Source organism: Canis aureus, chromosome 33, assembly GCF_053574225.1.
Source record: "Canis aureus isolate CA01 chromosome 33, VMU_Caureus_v.1.0, whole genome shotgun sequence".
Lineage (NCBI taxonomy): Eukaryota > Metazoa > Chordata > Mammalia > Carnivora > Canidae > Canis > Canis aureus.
This window is the reverse complement of record NC_135643.1, coordinates 3,545,346-3,567,601: the sequence shown is the minus strand read 5'-3', so window position 1 is coordinate 3,567,601 and position 22,256 is coordinate 3,545,346. Positions and strand designations below refer to the sequence as shown.

Sequence of the window (22,256 nt, the reverse complement as noted above, 5' to 3'; positions counted from 1 at the left end):
ATGTTTTAGAATCAGGAATGAAGATTCAGGGAGTATCTGTCATCTTATGGCATCCCACCTGGACAAAGTAACCGATTTGAAGATTGTGATTGACTGGCATAAAGCTGTGCAACACCATTTGGCAGGTACCTAACCTAGAGATATCCTTTGCCCTGTATTAAATGTCAAGGGGCAAAGCCTGTACTTCTGGATTCCTGCCAATTGCTGAGCTGAATACATCTGTATCCACCTGAACTCATCATTCTGGGTAATTCTAGCCCTGCCAAAATGTGTGAACAGTCCGCTCAGCTATTAGGGGAGGGACAGAAGTGTCTTTTCCATGCATTACCACAATTACTGTGTTTGTATTATTAAAAATAGGTGCAACAAAAAAAAAAAAAAGGTGCAGATGCTACTGGGTACCAATGTCCCCTGAAATTCGGTACCCTGCTTCCTGAGTAGGTAGTGAGATAATGACCCAAAACTGAAACTCCCCTTAAGGAAACATTTTCACAAGGGAGAGGTTGACAGCAGTAGGGGTCTCTTGTGAAAGTGAAGATTCCCTCCTTAGAGGGTAGGAGCAATAGCCACCAAAGCTCTAGTCCTGCTTTGTAAGTCTGGGATCAAAAAACACTATATGGAACATACATGTAATTTCAGTAGTGCCAACCATGTGAAGCAAAAGCAAACTGTTTTTAAATGTACAGCATAAAATTTCAAAAGCTCATGCCTTCACTATGAGAATAATTAACTGCATCTTACAGATGATGCTAGAACTGGACTTCCTTAAAAAGGGATTTGCTGCTCAATAAATAGCTTTCATTGCAAGATCTATTTTTCTCTATAAAGAACTATAACTGAATTTGAACAGTGGTACATTTCACACTTTGTACCATTTACTAAAAAGACACAAAGCCCTTATTTTTCCACATAATTTTAGATGTAAGTGTAAAAAAAAGAAGTTCATAGCGAGGTCAATCCTTCCGCAAGCCACCAATCTCGAGTTTGTGAAATACATAAAATAATGTGATCTTGACACCAAACTTAGTCCACCAATCCAGTAAATAGGTTTTCTCTTTAACATGCCAAAGCCTCTTTTCTGACATAATCGAGGATTACAATATTTTATTTAACCCAAATATTTTTAAGTTCTATATGTTACCAGTTTTTAAGAAGCTTAAGTTATACACAATGCAAAAACAATGTCAAACATTCAAAAGACACTTCAAACTCAGGTTTTTGCCGTACCTTCATTATTACAATTAAAGGTAATTGTAGCGCCTGAACAAATTGTGCTATGAAGTGTTTTTGCTGCAAAAATGCTAGGTCACAATAGGTTTTCTTATGTAAGTCCTACACTGTGAGCTTTGCCCTAAGAACAGAGATCTAATCCTATTCACTTTTCTATTCCCCTGGCTGGAGCATAATAGATCCTTAATGTCTGTAGTGTGAATAAAAGCTGAACAGAGAAGTCTACATCCAAAACATTTAAGACAAATAATGAGGAACTCCGAAGTCACTAATTAGAAAGAATATGTAATCCATTTGGGATTTATTGCATTTAAAGAAAAGCAGATTATTAAAACAGTAGGTATGATAAATACAGTAAGAAAATAATTTTAAATTCCAAACAAAACAAAGTGAATGAGGGACAGAATTCAGTCAATAAGAATAAGCAATGTAAAGGCAACGGAGTAGTAAAATCAGTTAGTGCTTAATTAGATATAGAAAGGAAAAAAAAAAAAAAAGCAACGGGTTCTATCTCAGTTTCCCAGCTACATTTGAGGACTGAAGTTACTTTAGAAAGTATGTTTTGTAACAATTAGAAATATAATAAACATGTAAATCAGGTTTATTAAAAGTTAAAGTTATTTGCTTAGTGGTACATAAAAGGCTTCAGAAAATTCAAGTTTAACAAAAAATGGAAGTGTAATCAAAGAAAGTGCACTTAAAGCTGTTTGCCAGCAATTTAAAAAGTAGCTTACTATTACTATACTGCTTACTATTAGATGACCTTTCAATCACAAAAAGAGAGTAGTAATAAAAACAATTCTTTCAAAAGTAGCACAATAGATTTTTAAATAAAAATAACCCCAAATGATGACCCTTTGCATTTTCATCGTTCTACCTCATTCCTTTAGTGGCTTTTGTAAAACCTCCCTAGGAGTGAATGTTCTTTTAGTAATGATTGTGGTTGCAATTCCATTTAAAATTAAAGGTTCACATTAACTCCACAGTAGAGAGATGTGACATGCATGCATCTGTGTTTATATATTTAGGAAAATATAAAATTTTTCAAACATTTTATTCTCACAGTAGATTTGTCATCTCATTCTCACAGCAGATCTGTCAGCTCAGTGTCAGACCTAAAAACAAGTAATTTTGCTAAAAGAAGAAGTTTCCTGCACATTCTACACATATTAAAACAAATGTACCAACTCCTCAGACTAGTGATAATACACATGTACCTTCTAGCAATGCTTATATGAAGTACCAGAACCTAAACGAAGCAGAGCAGCCGAGCAGTAAGAACACTGCTCTGCCTCCTGAACAGCAGAGCAGAAGAGTGGGCTCCACCTTCACTATTTCCCACCAGCAGTATGAGGACGACAATCTATCACTGTTAAACAATAAACGGGGTAGGATCAAAAGGTGTGTCTTATATCTACAATTCCAGGTAATGTCATAACTGGATGACACAGGCAGAGATGGGGTGGGTCTGTGGAAGAATTAGTTTCCCAATTGATACTTCTGGATAAATATTCTAGTCAGTTAAATTTTCATCTGGCCTAAAACCTTTCCACCTCCACCTAATACATATACCAAGCAACTTTTGTGTCTCAGCAGATACATTCTTCAATGACATAAAAGCTGATCTTTTTGACACTAATATTGTGCTGAAGTGATATTTAAAAAATTAAGTGAATGGTCCACTTTTACAACGATTATTCAAAATCAACAAGCATTATTAAAGCTGTTAGGACAGAAATAACTTTGGCCTCAGATTTTTGCTAGCTTCATGATTTACTTCCCTTAGTGATGTTCAAGCATGACAGGTTTAGTTAGGACTACTTTACGTACAAAAGAAGCACAGAGGACACCTGATTAATAAGAGGAAAATAATTTCAACTTTCCTTCCTTAAACAAGAATTGGACGGTCCCACAACAGAACCAAATTTTTACTGAATGCTGTGTCTCAAGTATGTGTTAGGCTCTTTTCATGTGCCTTGGGAGCTCTAGCCTCATCATTCTCCTAAGGGAATTACCCGGAATCACTGGAGTGATCTATATCCCAATAGTGGGAGGAGATATTGGAGGATGGAAAGCACGCCTAATCCTGTACTCCTTGGGAGACGCCTTTACTTCAACACAAAGGAATCTCCCCACTTTTATCCTATTGGGTTCCCTGTCAATCCTAATGTTTCCTCCGACCTATAATCTCAAGCGAGGAAAATCACTGGGGTGGGATATAATAAACATAAGAATGGAAATATTTTAAATAAGGTCAAAATTGTTTCCTTAGAATTCATCCAACGTCATAAGCCCAGAATGTCTACATCAGTGTCTAAATCACTTAAAATTACTCAGTGCACTGAAAAGCAAGTGTAAGCAAGGCCTTGGTATCATACAGAATCTGATTATTTCATGTTTACAGCCCAAAGAGACCACACGAATTCATACACTACCCTTTTTAAATTATGAAACTCATGAGGTCTAGCAGAGACCAAGGCCAAGGACTAAAATAGCCAAAGAAGCATACTGTGTACACATGAACCAACAAATTTTCATTAAAAAAAAAATTGTTTGATACAAACCTACTGTAGTTCATGAACTTACTCTTTAATCAACTCTTCACTTTTAAAAAGAAAGTATCACTTGACTCTACTCTGTAAAGTTTTGAAGAACATCTACTTGAGCATTTGCATTAGCAGTATTAATCAACCTGAGAATCAGGGGGGAAAAAGAAAAGGTGCAAACATAATATTTGCCTTTGGCACAAGGACAAGTAATTGGTACAGCCGGGGCTCTAAAAATACAACTCTTAAGTAGTAATATAATGCTTGGTCTGCCTCTGCTACACTGTGATTCACATAGTGCTTCCCTGTTTATCCACAAATTTCTATCTGATTTAAAATATAAAAGAGAAAAGAAAGAGTAATGAATATATAGTTTAGTAACATACACTTAGAACAGTGATCACAGGCAAATAGCTCACTCCATTTGGGGCACTGTGATTAAGAGATCCTAATAAGATTACTCATAAAATACACTTTAATTGGACTCAAAGAAAGTGCATTTAAAATAGAGCAATCAAGAAGAGTGCCAGTTAATAAGAGTTTCCACCCCTTTTTGTAAGTAGCTTTATAACAGTTATAGAAACTTCTAAATGTTGATAGGGAAGGACAGTTAATTAGAACTTAAAATAGCTGGAGACACAGGAAGCACAAATACTGTATTCACATTAATTCATACAGTAATTTCTAACTTATTAAACAATTTCTATAAAATCTCAAGTTTCTAATTAGGATTTGTGGTGTTAAAAAAAAAAAAAAAGGCAATTTGGTAGCCAAGTTCTTTTCACTGGATGCATCGACTAGCAGAACTGAGAAGCTAGTTCCTCATCATCTAATACCTTACAGCCATTTTAAGATCTTGTGTGTCAGTGCAGAGGTACTTGCAGCAGGATGCAGGAGTCCTGCCTCTAAGGCTTTTTGGGTTTCACTGTTCTGTGCACTTTATTCAAACTATTCCACCCTCCCAACCTAACTAGAAAGTTGTCACTCACGACTTGGGGAATATTTGGTGAAGGTGGTAATTTAATAAAGCACATTGTTAAATGCAACATGATTTTATGTTGTCTTAAAAACTCAGGGTTTCAGCTACAGATTTTTTTCCTGAAGTACAATTTCTATACAACCTTTGTCCTCACTCCCCATTTTCCAACAATCTGCTTTATTAGGGACATGACAGTAAAAGTTTTGAACAAGAAGCCATTCGAAAGCAATATAAACTTCCTGAAGTAGCTTTTCTCTCTTCTGTATCATTTTTTTTTCTTCTACGTTTTCCACAAGTCAGGTATTTTTCTGGTTTTTGTTCTGGGCTTCTGTGTAGATATTCCTTATTAATGGCACTTGTTTTAAAAAACAAAACAGTTTTAGGCACAATAGTCCATTACTTCTGGCTCTGTTCTGTCGAGAAAGGTGTTAAGGACTAAAATCTCTGCTCTCTCCAGATAGTAACTTTTTTCATTCTTTAGGAGAACCAGATTTTGATTTTACTGTGTGGAAATTAGAAGAGACCTTTGAAAATTCACAAATCCAACCTCTGTATGTACAAATAACCTTAGTTTTAAATGCTGGATCCTGACAGGCAGGAGCCCAGAATATGCACACCCAAGTGACGTTCTGCTACAAAAATGACGACACAGCTTTCCAGTCCCTTTTCAGTGGCTACACAACTGGAAAGGTGGCGCGTGCTCCCCCTGGATTTCTGTGGAGTCCGATCTGGTGGCTGAAGCCCAGGGTTAGAGCTAGCAGTTGAGCTCCCTTTTCTCCTTCACGGAAGAGACAGCAAGTCACTACTCTGTGGAGACACTTCCTTTTTCTATTTGGTTTATTTAAAAATCACCTATTTCTGATTGACCTGTTTGCGAGTGAATGATATAAAGAGCTATACAAATAAATTTCCTTTCAAATTCATAAAACTATTCATACTTTTTTGAAACAGGAGTTAACGCCAAGAGTCTGTCAGAAGTATCTACTGTTTAGAAGGAAATGGAGCAGCACCAAATGGGTCTAATTCAACTGACTGGGACTGTTGGGACTGATGTGAAGTGATGCTTTGCACCACAAGTTCTGTAAAGGGCACGGCACCAAAATCATCCATTTTCAACGCATCTGTACTGTGGAATGAGCTGTGCAGTGAATTCGGTCTTGGTCGCCCGGGCAGGACGGGGTTGTGATCAGCACGGATGTCACTCAGGCCCTGATGTGGAGGGTGCCACGGCAGGTCGGGAGGATGGAAGGGTTTGGCACCAAAGGGGTCCAACAGACTCTCCTCGGGTTGCAGGCCATTCCCTCTATCTTTCCCATCGGTTAGTGCAACGCTAATGTTCTCCTTGGAGTCTGAGATGGTTAAAAATTCATTGCTGCTTTGAGAGTCTCGGCGGCCCACCTTTTTATGCCTGCGAGCCCTTTCTGGAGTGCGGTAGGTAGGCTTCACAGTCTTCTTTGTGCTGGTTGGTGTGCCATGATGGCGCTTCCCATTACTTTTGGACAGATCCTGCTTGGTGCGCCTTTGGCGAGAAGACAGTTTCTGTAAGCTTCGCTGTTTGACTTTTTGCTGTTGACTCCCAGTTATTTCCTCAAAGGGCACAAGCCCAAAAAGGTCCTCATTGCTGTCACTTTTGCTGGTCGATGTGGCAAAGGGCTGAAATGGAGTGGAGCCAAATATATCTACACTTTTTGGACAACCTGGGGAAGTATGTGCTTCGGGCCCCACGGCACGGCAGTCCGGTACACTCACCTTCTTGCTAAAGGGGGCCTTTGTGAATACGTCAAATTCCTCTTGCTCCAGACCCACGGTAGGACTGAGGCTCTGTTGACAGAAGTTCTTCTCATTCTTTCCTTGATGAGGCTGCTGAGCACGCACTGCAAAGGGGACAGCGCCAAATACATCAAACTCCTGCTTAGGAGCCTCTACGCCAACATCAGAGGGTAATCGGGTCGGGGCGAGGAGTGTGTTACTAGGATCTTGCATTGGTCCACTTCCACATTTGTCTCTGTAGACAGGGCTCACATCACTGTACTTTACTTTGGCCTGCTCATAATCAGAATCAGAGCTATGTTTCTCTTCGTCCTCATCTTCAGAATCCATGAGGAGAGGCCTATGACCCAGATTTTCTGGTTCAGTATCATCATCATTAAAATCTCCTTGTTCTCCCTGAAGAACTTCTTCATCCTCTTGTTCCTCCTCTTCACTGCTCTTAGGAGAAGGGGGATCTGATTCAAAATCACTTTCAGACTCGTCATTCCGCTTTTGCACTTGACTCTGTATTGATGAATTCTCCGAGGTTTTCTTTCCGGTCTGGTGGTCTTTAGATACTGGACTTGCTTTTCTATTCTTGATAGGGTTAACAGAAATATTTTCTTGATTCCCGGATGTATTTTCAATTTTCTTTTCTGGAGAACCTGCAAGTTCAAAGAAAAATTACTATTCCAATACATTTCAAGAACCATTTGCACAAACACAAGGTATTGCAAGTCCCTCGCATAGAGGAAATAATGTCAATTCTTTGGTTATTGGGCATTCCTTAGGGAATGCACCTGTCCTCAACTAGACGGTTAGATCCTTTAGCAGAGAGAGATTTACTTGCCTCTTGTCTCCTACACACCACCTACTCACCTTAAGCCCTCACTGACAGCTAGGTCTTATGTATAGTACCCAGAACAGGACTCTGAATATAGTATACAAGCAAACTTTCTTCTCCTACCTTCAGAATAGATTATTTAATTGCCCCAATCAGAATCCCACAATTACCAGATCACCTTCTGCTTCTATTTCAACTCCATTATAAAGTTTTCCCAAAGAGATCAACAAGCATAAATAAATTAAATTTTTTAAGCATTCTGGTTGTCTTATGGCTTAGGTTAACAACATGAGTGCATCCCCATAATCTGATCAAAGCCAAGAACCAGGTACTGAACCCAGATCATACCAAGGACATCTGCCTTCCCTAGATGACACATCTTCCGTTAACTATTATATCTTCACTACCATTAAAAGCATGCTACCTTTAAAAAAATAAAAAATAAAAAACAAAAACAAAAAACTTAACTACCAATATGTTCACTGTACCAAAGACCATATAATTTCACCGTATGGTATATAATAAAGATTGTATTAGCTACATGAAAATATATTGCCCTCCCAATACACTGGGTGTATTGAATTGATTTTCCAGAGGTAGGGATCAGTTTGGACTGATCCAACCACACATCATCCCTTCCCTTCCTTTGACTAAGATCAGATATTTCCAAATAATTAGCTAGGGTTGGAAGTATAGTCTGTAGTCATGAAAACTAACCAACTTATGATGGAAGGACCATTATTTTCCTGTTATCAACATGGTCCCTATGGCATATGACACCTCTGAGTTCTTACCTTCTCTTTCAAAGTCAGCACTGTTGTCTTCCCACCTCCCTGACTGCTCCTTCTTGGTCATACATGGAGAGACTTCTCTTTCACTGTCATCTCCATATGCATGTATGTTCCCCAGGGTTCTGTCCTTGGCTTTCTCCCTCTGTATGTCCTCCCATGGTCTTAAATACTTGTATGTTAGTTGCCACCATCATGACTGGATCTCTCTAATACTGACCACAAATACGTATCTTGCTAATACTTATGAATATGTATCCTACCATCAAACTCAGTAATTTCAAAAGAGATTATCTTTCCTCTTAAAATGTGCTCCTCACCAGCTCCCTCTAAATTAGTGAACAACATTTCTAAATAGTTCTGCAAATCAACAGAAGTCTGGAAATCATTGTCCTTCCTCACCAAACGGTTAGTGTTTGTTCTTTTTTTAAAGATTTTATTTATTTATTCATGAGAGACACAGAGAGAGAGAAAGGCAGAGACACAGGCAGAGGGAGAAGCAGGCTCCCGGCCAGGAGCCCAATGTGAGACTCCATCCTGGACTCCAGGATCACGCCCTGAGCTGAAGGCAGACGCTCAACCGCTGAGCCACCCAGGTGTCCCTAAACGGTTAGTGTTTCTAAACTCTTGAATCTGTTCCCTCTCTCCCTCTATTCTTGCCTGTCTGCCCCCAGTACCATGTCCCTCAAACTGCTGCTCTGTACTGCCACCAGAATGACTTTTCTGAAACACTAATTATGTGGCTACAGCTTAAAACCATTCAGGGGCTCAGCCCAGCATAGGGTGCCCTTCTCTCACCGGATTCTGTCCTACCACATCTTTAGCCTCAGACCTGATGTCTCCCTTGGGCATTCTTTATTTATAGCTCTACCTGACAGATTTACATTAAAAAAATTATTTTGAGCTATCTTATCCAACCTCTTAATGTTTGCTATCAGAAACTGAGGAACCTAATAGATTTGGGTTTCAAGGAGCACTTTGCTGTTTTAACATCTCTCTACCATTGTCACACCACCCCTTGGTAAGAACATCCTTCTAGTGGACCTGGCTATATTCCTAGACCCAGCCCATTCCAGGGCCCTGCGAAGACACTCCTTGAAAAATATCCATATTTGGGACTCCTTAAACTTAGTACAAGCTTTAATTGTACTCTATGACAATTATTTGATTATGAGCTCCTAGACACAGTCCTATTTATCATTTACCTCATTTATCCTTCTTTTCTATCTTAGCATGTGGCGAATCAATTATTAGTGACTACTAAAGTCACTAATATTAGGGACTACTCTGAGCTCATAGACATAGATGAAAATTCAATATATTCCAAACACAATAAAGAAAGTTACATTAAAAAATGAACTCTTCATATTTGGAGACTTTTAGCTCAGAATTCAGTCACTGCATTTTTTTTTTTTTAATTTAACAACAAAAAAAAATGTTTGTTACATTTTGTTACAAAATGTAGGGCACTTTCCTACATGCTATATGTACTGATCATACTTTGGTGAATAAAACAGTCTCTGCCTTCAGGAGTTTACAATCAAGTGTGGGGACTGCACTCTGAAAGTCATGGGGTGGGGGAAGGGGTACATAAACCCACTCCAGACAGTCCGCAACGCAAAGGCCTCCCTAAGGAGATGACGGTTAACACTGAACAGTGAGAAGGAGCCAGCCATGCAGAGGACAGGCAGAAAGCTGCTCCAAAGAAAGACGTTGACATGTTTGAGGAAAATAGGCCGGTGTGCCTGGAGTACAGCAAGGGGAAAGAGAGGGTAAAGGACCAGCAGCCTGTGAAGGTGCCTTTCAGGCCATGATAAGGAGTCTGGATTTTGTTCTAAATTCAGTATGTAAATAGGAAGCCATGACAAGGCTTTATTTAAAATGGGCATCACAATCAGATATATATTTGAAACATAACGGACTGCTGTGTAGAAAAAAATGGGTGAAGAGAGAGAGAAACAAAAGTGAGATCAGGGAAGAGGAAACTGTAGAAATTAAAACCAGAGATTTTGGTGGCCTGGATGATGATGGTGGCAGGGTAAGTAGAAGTGAAGAATGAGAGACTGAAGAGGGCAACAGTGCCATTAACACTGACAGAAAAGAGTGAATAAAGAATGATTGGAAAATAGAGATTATCATGAATTTGGTTTTGCACACAATGCTCAAGTTATCTGTGAGGCATCTAAGTGCAAACAGATACCTGTGGCTTGAGGGCAATGGTTAGCTTTTGACTGGAGACCAGAGATCTGGGAGTCTTCCCCACGTAGAGGTTGTGTACAGAGAGTTACAAGTCTGAAGGAAATCACTTAGGAAGTGAGTACAAAACAGGAAAAGGGAACCCCACATGGAGCCCTCAGGTATAATACATTTGGAAGTCAGCAGAAGAACCTACAAAGCTAACTGCAGAGTAGAGAGAGGAGGACCAATAGCAGGGGAGTGCAGTGTTAGGAGAGGAGTGCTTTTGGAGACAGTAGACGACTGAGCCAGGTGAGGCAAAGAGGTACGATGACCTCAGGCCAGACAATGGCCACTGGCTCTGGTCAGTCCATGCAGTTTGCTGGCAATCTTGAAGTGAGGAGTAGGGCTGAGGAGGAGGAGGAAGAAAGAAGACGTGGAGAATTCCATCAGGTTCTACTTAAATAGAACTTTCATTCATTATTCCTCTACCAGTTCCATGAAATCAGCCAAGAGCTAAATGCTATATCCTTACAAATTTTATAATAGGCTTATCTTCAATCCTAACAGATTAAAACCAAATCAAATGCAGATTCTCAAGTCTGACTCTCCTCCATATAGCTTACTTCTGATACTAAAAACGAAGATTACTTTTAGATTAGCTGTAAAATTTATTTTCATGAATTTTTATTCAAAAGCAAAAAAATAATACTGTAGGGGCAAAGACTTACAGTTCCTCTGCGATACAATTTAACTTATTACCTCAAGCTCCTTACCCACCCAGAGAGCCACAACTTGCTCCCCTCATGCCTGCACATGGACACTTCCAGGCACATTCCAGAATGTTTTCCAAAGGTATCCTGCAGAACATTATTCCTATTACAAGAACCAAACAGCTCTGTGGTCTCAGGTACCAGAGTTTGTCAAATGCTTCACTATGTAATGTGCCTCTACCTGGAAAATGCTCATTAAAGGTGCTGCCAGTGGGGACGCCTGGGTGCTCAGGGGTTGAGCCATCTGCCTTTGGCTCAGGGTGTGATCCTGGAGTTCCGGGATTGGGTCCCACACTGGGTTCCCTGCAAGGAGCCTGCTTCTCCCTCTGCCTGTGTCTCTGCCCCCCTCATGATAAATAAAATCTTTAAAAAAATAAAAATAAAAAAAAATAAAGTTGCTGCCAAGTCATACACAAAACAATCAGCTTAATCTTATGAAAAGCAGGACTTCCCAAATTTGCTTTGCTAAAAATACTTTTATGTACAAGTAGCACCTATTAACTTTATAAACGATTTTGCTAAACACATTCTCAGAAAACACTGCTTCTACAACTTTGAGAAATTCCATTTCTAGGAGACCTAGAAAATTTAACATAGGACAGAATCCTTCAGTTGACTTCCCCTTTGTTCTTCTATTTTAATCTCAGTCTTCTAAGTTAACTGTTTCTTTTACCCAATTGGCCACTAGTATTTCCAAAACAGTCGACACTTCCTACTCATTGTCTGCACCATCAGCTTTTCAAAGTTGTATTAAGAGAGAGAGAGATTTCTTTGTGTTAAGTGCTATACAGATCTTTTCTTTTTTTTTTTTTTTTTTTTTCAGAGAGAGAGAGAGATGAGCAGGGAGGGTGAGGTGGGACAGAGGGAGAGGGAGAGGGAGAGGGAATCTTAAGCAGGCTCCACACCCAGCACAGAGCTCAAAGCAGGGCTCCATCTCACAGCACTGAGATCATGACCTGAGCTGAAATTAAGAGTCAGATGCTTAACCAACTGAGCTCACAGCATCCCCCATCTGTTTTTTTAGTTGTCAGTGTGAATATAAATTTATGGGGTTTTTCATTTACCATTTTTAATGCATGTTTATAGGTATCAGTAATTATTACTTCTGACAGAAACAAGATAAAACATATATTGTATATATAGCATTTTAAGATTTAACATTTACCTATAGAACCTCTAGGTTGTTTCTAGTTTTTCAGCATTTTAAATACAACCATGATCATGCTCTTTTTCCTTGAGGGGAAAAAAAAAAGAAAACTCTCCTTTTTTAATATTAGTTTCACTTTATGGACTTACTTACTTGGATGTTATTTCCTCATCATACATGATTAATACACAACTAGTAACTTAACTCAGTAACAATCTCTGACAAGATCATTGCTAAATAATCTGTACCCCTCATGCATAATGTGAGGAAATATATAAATTATGTTATGAGGGATTAATATAACAGTAACAGGTTCTACTTCATAGGATTGTTATAAAGAAAGGATTTAGAAGAGTGCCCAACACTCAATAAGCATTCAATAGTAAACTATCATCATTACCTCCAGAACAAAGCCAAACTCCATTACCTCATCCACCAAATTCCAACCTTCTAGCACCTTTTCTGGACTCAGTGGTAGACAGTGGTGAGGACAAGCGCAATTTTTTTTTTTTTTTTTAAGATTTATCTACTTGAGACAACATGCACAAGTGGGTGGAGGGGCAGAGGGAAAGGGAGAAATAGACTCCCTGCTAAGCAAGGAGACCAACGCTGGGGTCAATCCCAGGACCCCAGGATCATGACCTGAGCCAAAGGCAGACACTCAACCAACACAGCCACCCAGGCACCATAGAGACAAGTGTAATTCTATGAATAATTCAAGAAGCCTTCATGTCCACTTGAGAAATGGCTAGAATAGGAGTGCCTGGCTGGCTCAGTTGGAAGAACATGTGACTCTTGATAGCAGGGTTGTGAGTTCAAGCCCCACACTGGGTGTAGAGATTATTGAAAGAATATATATATATATTTTTTAAATGGCCAGAAAAAAGTAGGCACCCAAATGTATATCCACCTACAAGGTGCACAGTAGATCCTGGAAACTACATCTCTGATTTTTAAATAGCTGTAGTTGGGTGCACAGTATAAGAAATTGAAAAAGACTGCTCTCAAAAAGACCCAGAACAGACACACACACACAATGATCTATATGCCATCTTTGTGGTTTCAGATTATATCCCTGAAAAGTATGGGCAACTGGGAGGTTTTTTCTGTTGGTTATAGAAAGACTGACTTTCTTTTATTGTCTCCCCTTTATTAAACTATAACAAGCAAGGATACTTATCCAAATTCCTTTCTTTTCCCATGTCTCACAAGAGAATCCAGAGCAGCAGTGAATTGCTCTGACAGTATACTAAGAGCAATTTACATTTTAAGCACCATTACAACACAATTTAAATACAAGTGGTCCTGGCTCTCCAGCACCTCCTGCTGGGAAACATTAAATTCCAGGCTGCAAGTTACAGCAATCCTAGATAAGGCTTTACTCTCTGCAGTAAAAGTGATCTACTTAATGACCCCCTCTTCACTGTAAAACTATGGAAGAATTGGAAAGAAATGGGAATTACACAAAATTTTAAATTATTTCAATATATTCTAAGGCTTTTAGTCCTGTTCCAAAGACTGTCAGAATAAGTATTACAGGTTATAAAGTTGGTTATCAACTTTATACAATGTATACTATGTGACTTCATAGCTAAGTGCTATCATCAACTTTTATAATCTATTTCTTTGCCTAAACATATTCCTGTAATTTAAAAAGAAAAAGAATTCAGATATTCCTACTCTATGCTCCTGGGGCCAGATTGCTTCTTCCAGTTGTTAGAATAAATATTACACATGTGATTTACTATGGAATTTAAATCAGGATTAGTTTACTACTTAATTCCCCAAAAGTACAGTCTAAATGTTTCCTTATAATTCAATATATCCTAAATCCTAATAATCCCTATATTTACTGAGATTTGTATTATTAACATAAGAAATGGCTGTTTTTCAAGTGTTTGGAAGGGAAGCTATAATATTTAGAATAAGCACTAGAAACATGTATTTATAGCATAAACAAATCAAATGTCTAGAATGTGCCCAGGATCATACTTCAGTTACCTTTCTCTATTAAGTGATTTTGGCAAAACACTGTAAATTTTCATGTATTAAACTAACTTTTATTTTTGGCTCTGAGTAGGGCATTCTTCTTTCCTTAAGCTAAATACAACAGAATATTTTGATGGCTTCTAGTCAGGATGTTATTTCTGCATTGTGCCTTAGAACTACAAACTATAAAAATTTTAGCTTTTTGAGTAATCTTTATCTTTGGAGGTTGGTCGAATTTCTGCAAACAGCCAAAATCCAATCAGAACACAATCCTGAAAATAAAGATAGACAATGTAGATCTGGATAAATTAAGAACAGCAATAAGGGGCTACAAAGTTTTAAATTCTCTTGTGCATGTAAATGGTCTCTTAGGGTTTAAATTCTTTTGTGTGGCATGTAAATAGTCCTTCAGGGAAATTCCAAATAAAGTGTTGATAAAGTTACCAGAGGGGGCCTGGGTGGCTCAGTCAGTTAAGCAGCTGCCTTCAGCTCAGGTCATGACCCCAAGATCCTGGTATCGAGCCCTTCATCAGGCTCCCGGTTCAGCCGAGAGTCCACTTCTCCCTACCCCTCTGCCCCTTCCCCTAGCTTGTATGCCCTTTCTCTCAAACAAAATATTTAAAAAAAAAAAAAAAGTTACAACAATGTGAAACTAAAGTGAGTGTCAAGAGAACTAGTACATATATAAATTCTGCTGCTGAAAGTTATTCTCACTGGCTTAATATATGTCATATGTAGAATTTCAAGATAATAGTTCAGAGCTAACTTAAGCAATGCTTCGGTTATTCAGTACTGTCAATAAAAAGCATTTACTAAATATCTAAATACCACATTAACCATTTGGAAACTTTTTATATAAAAATATATGGCTTACTTCCCTTCATCAGCGTAAGATACTAAATGAAAGTTTCCTCTCTTGACTTGGAATCATGCATTACTTAGTGTCTCACTTTCCTCATCTGTAACATAGGGATAGCAATACTATTTGCCTCTGGGAGTTGTAACAAGGGTTAAAGTGAGAACATACATGAAGTGCTTACAACACCACTGGTGTGCAGTACATATTCAGTAAAGGGCTATGCTAGTATTGTTGGTGTAGCACACCATCATTTCATGATTATTTTTGGAGTACCTGCCATATGCTTCCAATGATACTGAGAAAGAATCAGTGAAGATAGTAACTAATCCTGTCAAGAACACAAATGCAGTGCCAAGGGTCTTTCATACATTATCCCTTTAACTCCCACCATTAGGCTCCCAAAACATTAGGGTGAAAATGCTTGTAAGGTTTGTCATATATGATCTTTCCTTTTCAAATTTATTCACTACATCTTCAAAAACGTTCCCCTTGCTCAATGTCAGATCATCGTCACAACCTTCTACGACTTCAAAGATATGAACTTATCATCCAGTGCTCATTACTTGGCTTTCCCTTTTCTTTTTCCATTTATTTCTTTTGGTAACCTTAATCCTATTTCATAGCTTCAACTATATTTGAAAGCCAAAAAAAAAAAAAAAGATTTTTAGAGATGTAATCATTTTGTACATGAAGAATATAAAATAGGAAGAAGTTGAATAACTTGCCCAAGTTTAAGGCCATACAGATCAAAGTCATAGTGACTTCTCTGCCAATACTAGTTTAAAACTCTCATCTGTAAATTCTACAATTAAACTATCAGTAGAATATCATCACCAGCAAATATTCAACACAGCCCATCATCAACCCTCAACAAAATACAACCACAGACTTGTCTTGAATTTCTTTTGATTTCCTTTAAAGCTATGTGTGAAAAATTAGGAAAATTAAAAAAAAAAATTATTGTTTCTACTTCAGCAAATAGTGTTTTGTTGCACTATATAGTAAGTATTTTGTGTTGAGTATTTTATATTCTGTAGGTTAAAATTCTGTAGGTTAAAATTCTAGAAATACTATAAGACTTCATCACCAAATGAACCAATACTCAACTCTACAAAATCCACAGAAGATAAACATCTGAAAAAGCCTGTTTCCTCATCTATAAAATAAGGATAATAATGGAACTTACCTGATAGAGCTAAACATTAAATATTATTCATTTTATTTAGTAAACCCTGAACTCTTCATCAAGATGTTATATAGCATACAAAGCTGAATAAAGCATTTCCTAACTTCAAAAAGCTTATCATTCACTTTAACAGTTGTAAAACTCACCTACTAATCCTGATTCCAGTGATCTAGAAAAGGACTAACCAAGTAAAAACAACTGGGAGGCTCTGAAGAACAAGCTTAACCCACTAATGAATTTAAGAATATGAATCTGCCAAATATATATAAGAACATAAATTCGTTCATTTCATGCTTGAGTTTTCATTAAGAAGAAATTTCTAGATGTTAAAATTTCAAAGACATCATAGTCTTGCACAGTCCAAGAAAGGATTCCAAACTCAAAAACTACATTTGTAAGGTCAGTTTTCATATTTTCATGTATTTATTATAGTATTCTTTTACATACTTCTGGAAGAATGAAATCCTAGTCAATGCCACATTATTTTAATTAAATACTGCAGATAATGTTTTCTTGAATCACATAAATGAACCTTCTTAAACTATCTCAAAAAATTCAAAATATTTAGAAAATGTCAAAAAAGAATGTGGGGAGAAGGGCATGTTTGCATCATGCTCCTCTAATCAGGTTTCCAACTTTTAGACGACAGGTCTTTTAGTTATAAAACAGGTGGTACATTTTTAATCATATAAGAAGCTTCCAGTTTCAAAGAAATTTTATTTTGACGTTCTTTTCTAGCTATCAGATTATAGAGGATGAATGGCTTGAAACTGCTATTATAATTACATGCCTTCTGTTGTCTCATCATTTAGGGTACAAGGCAGGGGCTCTAAGACTTTAAAGCTCACTTTGAATGGGTAGCATCCTGCCTGCCATCATTTCCCACCAACGTGCCATGCCAGGCCCAAGGATTAGTGGATTAGAAGGCTTTATCAAAATCTGTACTGTTTCTCCGAAGACAGGCCAAGTGACAAGGTCTGAGTATAAAAAGAATCATGCTAGTTGCGAACTAATATTTCTCAGCCATATTAAAAATGCTGTAAAACTGTCATTTCTATTATATAGATTTTTATTTGAAACAGACCACTTAACATTTTTATTTGTTTTGCTACTATTTACAAAAGAGAGTGTAGAAGTAGACAGAGCTAGATTCCTACTTTTAAACTACCTAAGCTTAAGTAAGTCATTGATGCTCTCTGAGCCTGTTTCCACTGTATGTATGAAATAGACTTCAATAAATGGTAACCATTATTGGTTGACATCTTGAAATAGTAAAATTCTTGATTTTCAAGAATTTATATACTGGAATCTAAAAATATAAGCAATACATTCATCATCGCTTATAAAATGACCCAGCATTTGAACTGACAATCTGTAATAGTTTGTGTTACATAAATACTGGCTATATATAATATGACTGTTCCCAACTCTAAACTCAATTTAACCTCCTATTAGATGAGAACCATGAGGTGGATCTGGGATTTGGAAGAGTAAGTTCACCAAACCTAATTAAAAATGAAATGTAATATATGAAATCTACAACTTCAGTGACCTACTAATATAGCCTATATGTCAACAAAATTCTTCAAATACTGTTTTAGAAGTTGTGTTTTTTAAAATTAAGTTCATACTTTGATTCACAGAGCCACACATCCTGTTTGGTATACAAACTAACTGTAAAATAATGTCTTGGGGAGAAGGAAAGGTGTGTAGGTTTGATGGGAAATGAATAGCATGCTTTTAATGATTTTTATGTGTGTACTATAGTGAATACTGGTAGTTAATGCTGTAATAAAAATAGATGTAACAGTATTAAAACAGTTCTTGGTAGTAAAAAGCTTCATAAACAGATTCTACACGTTATTTAAAGGTATCAGTAGTTAAAAGAATACTAGATTACTGGAATTTTGTACTACTACTAGCTAGACAGCAGCTACAACTTATTTTAACACAAAGATTTCGAAATTTATTAAGTAGTAAAAATATTATTTAATAACATTACCAACAACATCCATAACAGCAACAACACAGAATGTTGTGCTTTGTGTAACATTGTTTTCTTTAATTCTTTCGATAATCTTATCCAGTAGCTAATATTATCCCCAGTTTAAGATAAAGAAATCCTCCAAGAAATTTGGCAACACCAAATATCACATGGCTAATCTGTGATAGAACTAAAATTTATACCAAGGACTTTATTCTATATTATTCTACATTTTATTATTAATATATTATATTATATTATTCTACAATATATTCTATATTATTAGAATTATGATATACCACTCTACTAAGAGTTTAGCAACCTGACATAAAAGGGAAATATAATTCCATGATAATTAAAATATCAACCAATGGAATAAGATATTACCCTTATATACAGCACCAAACATACTCTTGATACAATTATTTGATTTCTGCATAAATGGATATTTATAAAATTTAATTTGGCCCATAAAGATATGTTTAAAAATAAGAAAAGAAAAAAAATAAACAAATAAAAATAAAAAAATAAAAATAAAAATAAGAAAAGAAAAAGCTGGACTTGAATCATTTGAGACATGGTCTATCAAAATGTTATCTTCACCTATGCTTCCAAAAAGTCTGAAAAAGTAGTAGCATAAGCCTAAGGCATAAATAAATCAGAAAGATGCATCTATGTGAACAAACTAAGGTAGGTCAGCTGACTCTTATCAGATATGGAGTACATGAAGCTATTAAAGAAATGGGGGGGTAGGTATTTTGGACACTAAATAATAAAGGATATGGGGCCTAGAGCTAGGGGCACACGGGATAGTCCTCTAGTTGAAGACTTTTTGTTTTGTTTTGTTTTTTTAAGCTGAAATACAGTAAAGCAATGCCTCAAAACTTCACAGGAAAAATTATGTCCAACGTAGAATTATTTATGCAGGCAAATTATCAGTCAAGTGTAAGTTAGGAAAAAAAGATATTTTTAGGCAGCGAAGTTTAAAACTTTTCCTCCCACACATGCTTTCTCAAGAAACTAGTTGAGGAGTTGCCCTAACAAACGAAGAAAGAAGAGGGAGGAGATCCAGGAATTCCCACAAGAATGGTGGAGAAAGTAAATACTAGGATGATAAGCATGTGGTAGTTACAGAAAGAAGCCAATGTAGATTACAGAACTCCATAGAGATGTGACCAATGGCGGCCCCCTTACTATGGGAGGAAATTAATCCTTCTAAATGGAGATGAATCAATGACAGTGTACATTAAAAAAAATAAAGGGAACAAAAGCATATTCATTTTTATAAACATAATTAACTCTAGGAAGAACAAAAACTTATAGAACAAAGAAAATGTAATCATGGTATACTAGAACACAATGGTGACAAATATTTCCTTATCAAAAAATGTACACACTGAACACTTGACAACAACTGTGCCAAAGCTGAGGAAAAATGAAGCAAAAAATAATCCATTACAATTTCAAAGTTAAGATGAAAAGTTCTCACAGAAATTTTGTCTTTTAAAATAAAAAGCACAATTCCTAATAAAATCAATGTAAGGAACACTGGATTTAGGACAATGGGACTTCCTCTTAAATGTACTTCCCTAGTGGAATTAAAACTTGCTAAATTCTTACAGCTTTCTGCCTCATGACTGAATTCACTTTATTCTCAAGTAGCATTCTCTATCTGGTTTACTGAAAATTATGTTCGGTAATTGTCAACTTTCACATTAAAGTAAGATTGTTTATCACATGTATCTATCCTCTATATTGTGTACACACACACACACACACACACACACACACACACACACATCTACACACACTCCTGGCCCTACAAATCTCCAGAAGCTCACAATAGCTGCTAGGATGAAGTGTATTCTCACTGAATAGAACTGTTTTTCTTTTTCAAATTTCTCCCTAAACCTTACAGAAGAAGGCAATTTTTGTTTCAGTAGGTTAGATTATTTTACTATTGGAGGAAAAATAAATGACCCCAAATACTTTATTTTTACTGAAAAAATTATATAAACATACATCTAAGCTTGATAATAGGTCAGTGGCAACATGTTATTTTTAGTCTTAATTTAATTATGTATTTAGACCTAATAAATACAATTTAACAGTGCTAATAGCCAAGTGACCACTTTTTCTTCTCTTTCTAGATGCACATCTCACCAATGACTGGCCATTCCCTCCCTTATTCCATGTTGTGAACTCAACTGTTCATAACCAAACCATTCCAATGTTCATAGTTACACTAAATTTAAAGAGATTTTTTTTTTGGAGTCAAGATCATTTTTTAAGGTCACTTTCTTAATACTTAGAGGAGTATGAATTTTTAGGAATAGTCAGAATTTTTTCATTCATCCAGTGAATATTACACCAAATACCAGTTGGCTACTGGACAAAATTCAAAGGCAGACAATTCATGTTTCCCACCCCTCATAAGCTTAAAATTTAACAGAAATTAAATGCCCACAATGAAAAGAAAAACAAAATAAGAAATGACAGCAATCAAGCTGGAATCTGTGAGTGTATTTCTAAAAATCCTGGGCCAACCCCAAAATAAGGGTGCCCAGGGAAATGGCAAATCATTGAGGTTTACTCTAGTCCCTGATTCCAGTCACATTCCCCCAGAGAAGTTGCACAGATAGATGCAAACCTGCAAAGGATTATACCACTCCTTCTAGAGTACAAAAAAGAGCTAGCAGTACTGAAACCATTTTCTGCTGCGAAGAGATCAATAGCTATGTTCTTGAGAGTTTATAATGACCATTTTGAAATATAATTTGTTTGAAAAATGTAATAACACTATTTTATTGGGGGTGTGAGACAGTACATGTGTACAGATTAAGTAGAAATAGCAAACTGTTTTCCCCACCCAATTAATGTTGTCATGACATTCATTAAAAGATAATTTGAAAAAAAAAAAAAACAGAAAATGACAATATGGACCGTTTTCAATAAATGGCAGAGTAAAATATAGACATGAAAAGATGTAGAAACTCCTAATTATTATGCTACATATCCTGGATAACCAAATCTAAATGTTGAAAGGCTATTAATACTGCCTCAATCTATTCATCAAAAATCCTGAACACCTATTTCTTATTAAACTTATATTTTTAAGTTTTTATTTGTTTAGAAGGTGTGCCTTTTGTGGTTCTCACTTGTGTGCATTTTTTTAAATGGTAGCAATGATGTTGTTATATATATGTAATTAGCTTGAGTGAGAAATACAAGGAAAAGAAATTAAGAACATGGCTGATAGGTACGGTACTTGAATAAAGTAAACAGAACCTATACCTTCAAACAAGGCATTATTTCATCTAATATATTTCCCTTTTCTACGATCAAACTCATTTTTTTTACCACTAGGAAGACACACACACACACACACACACACACACACACACACAAATCCATTTATGCCAAAGTGGGATCCTATTCCATCCTAATATCTTTGACAGTGGATTACTTAGAAGATATTACTACAGGTATTTTTTAATGGCAATAACAATATTTAAATTCTAAACTGAAATTAAAGCCAAAAAAAGGAAATTAAAGCAAGGATATAATCTGTCACAAGATTACTGTGACATACAAAATCATTAATACTTTTTAAACACAATTATAAAAGAGCACGTATAGACTAGGAAAATACAGGATTTTTGAGCAAAAGCTGAGTATAAACATATCTTTAAATGTATTTTAAATAAATAAAAAGTAAAGATTTTCATGCATGAATTTGATTCACTGGTATCCAACAATAAAGATAAAAGGAGAGTTATGGTTCTACTGTATAAATCATCATTTTTCTATGTTGGCAAAAGGTACAACTGAATAACGCAATAAAAAGAATGACATTAAGAAGACTAGGATGGCAAAAGTAAAAATAATTTCCTATTTTCTGTAACTAGCACCTAATTCTTACTTTGGCTTTATATTAATAAAGTTTTTTGTTATTATTATTGTTCTTGTGTGTATTTTTTAATGATAATGATGATGTTACATATGTA

The 22,256-nt window shown here is 36.4% G+C and overlaps 2 protein-coding genes across 7 annotated transcripts in view; one reads left to right on the top strand and one right to left on the bottom strand.

The window, feature by feature from the left end:
* The window catches only part of PAQR3 (progestin and adipoQ receptor family member 3), a 44,593-nt gene extending 22,385 nt beyond the window's left edge, over positions 1-22,208 (top strand). For 2 of the 3 annotated variants that reach the window (XR_013371111.1, XR_013371109.1), the window contains 2 exons: positions 10-125; positions 5,707-22,208. The gene's annotated coding sequence lies outside the window, so the exon portion shown is untranslated. Of the gene's footprint in view, positions 1-9; positions 126-2,320 lie in introns of all 3 variants that reach the window. The other variant, XR_013371110.1, reaches the window with a different exon arrangement.
* The window catches only part of BMP2K (BMP2 inducible kinase), a 114,950-nt gene continuing 93,783 nt past the window's right edge, over positions 1,090-22,256 (bottom strand). For all 4 annotated transcript variants that reach the window (XM_077882621.1, XM_077882620.1, XM_077882619.1 and 1 more), the window contains one exon: positions 1,090-7,169. In XM_077882621.1, coding sequence (XP_077738747.1) covers positions 5,737-7,169 — 1,433 coding nt within the window. In that variant the 3' untranslated portion in view covers positions 1,090-5,736. The remainder of the gene's footprint in view (positions 7,170-22,256) is intronic.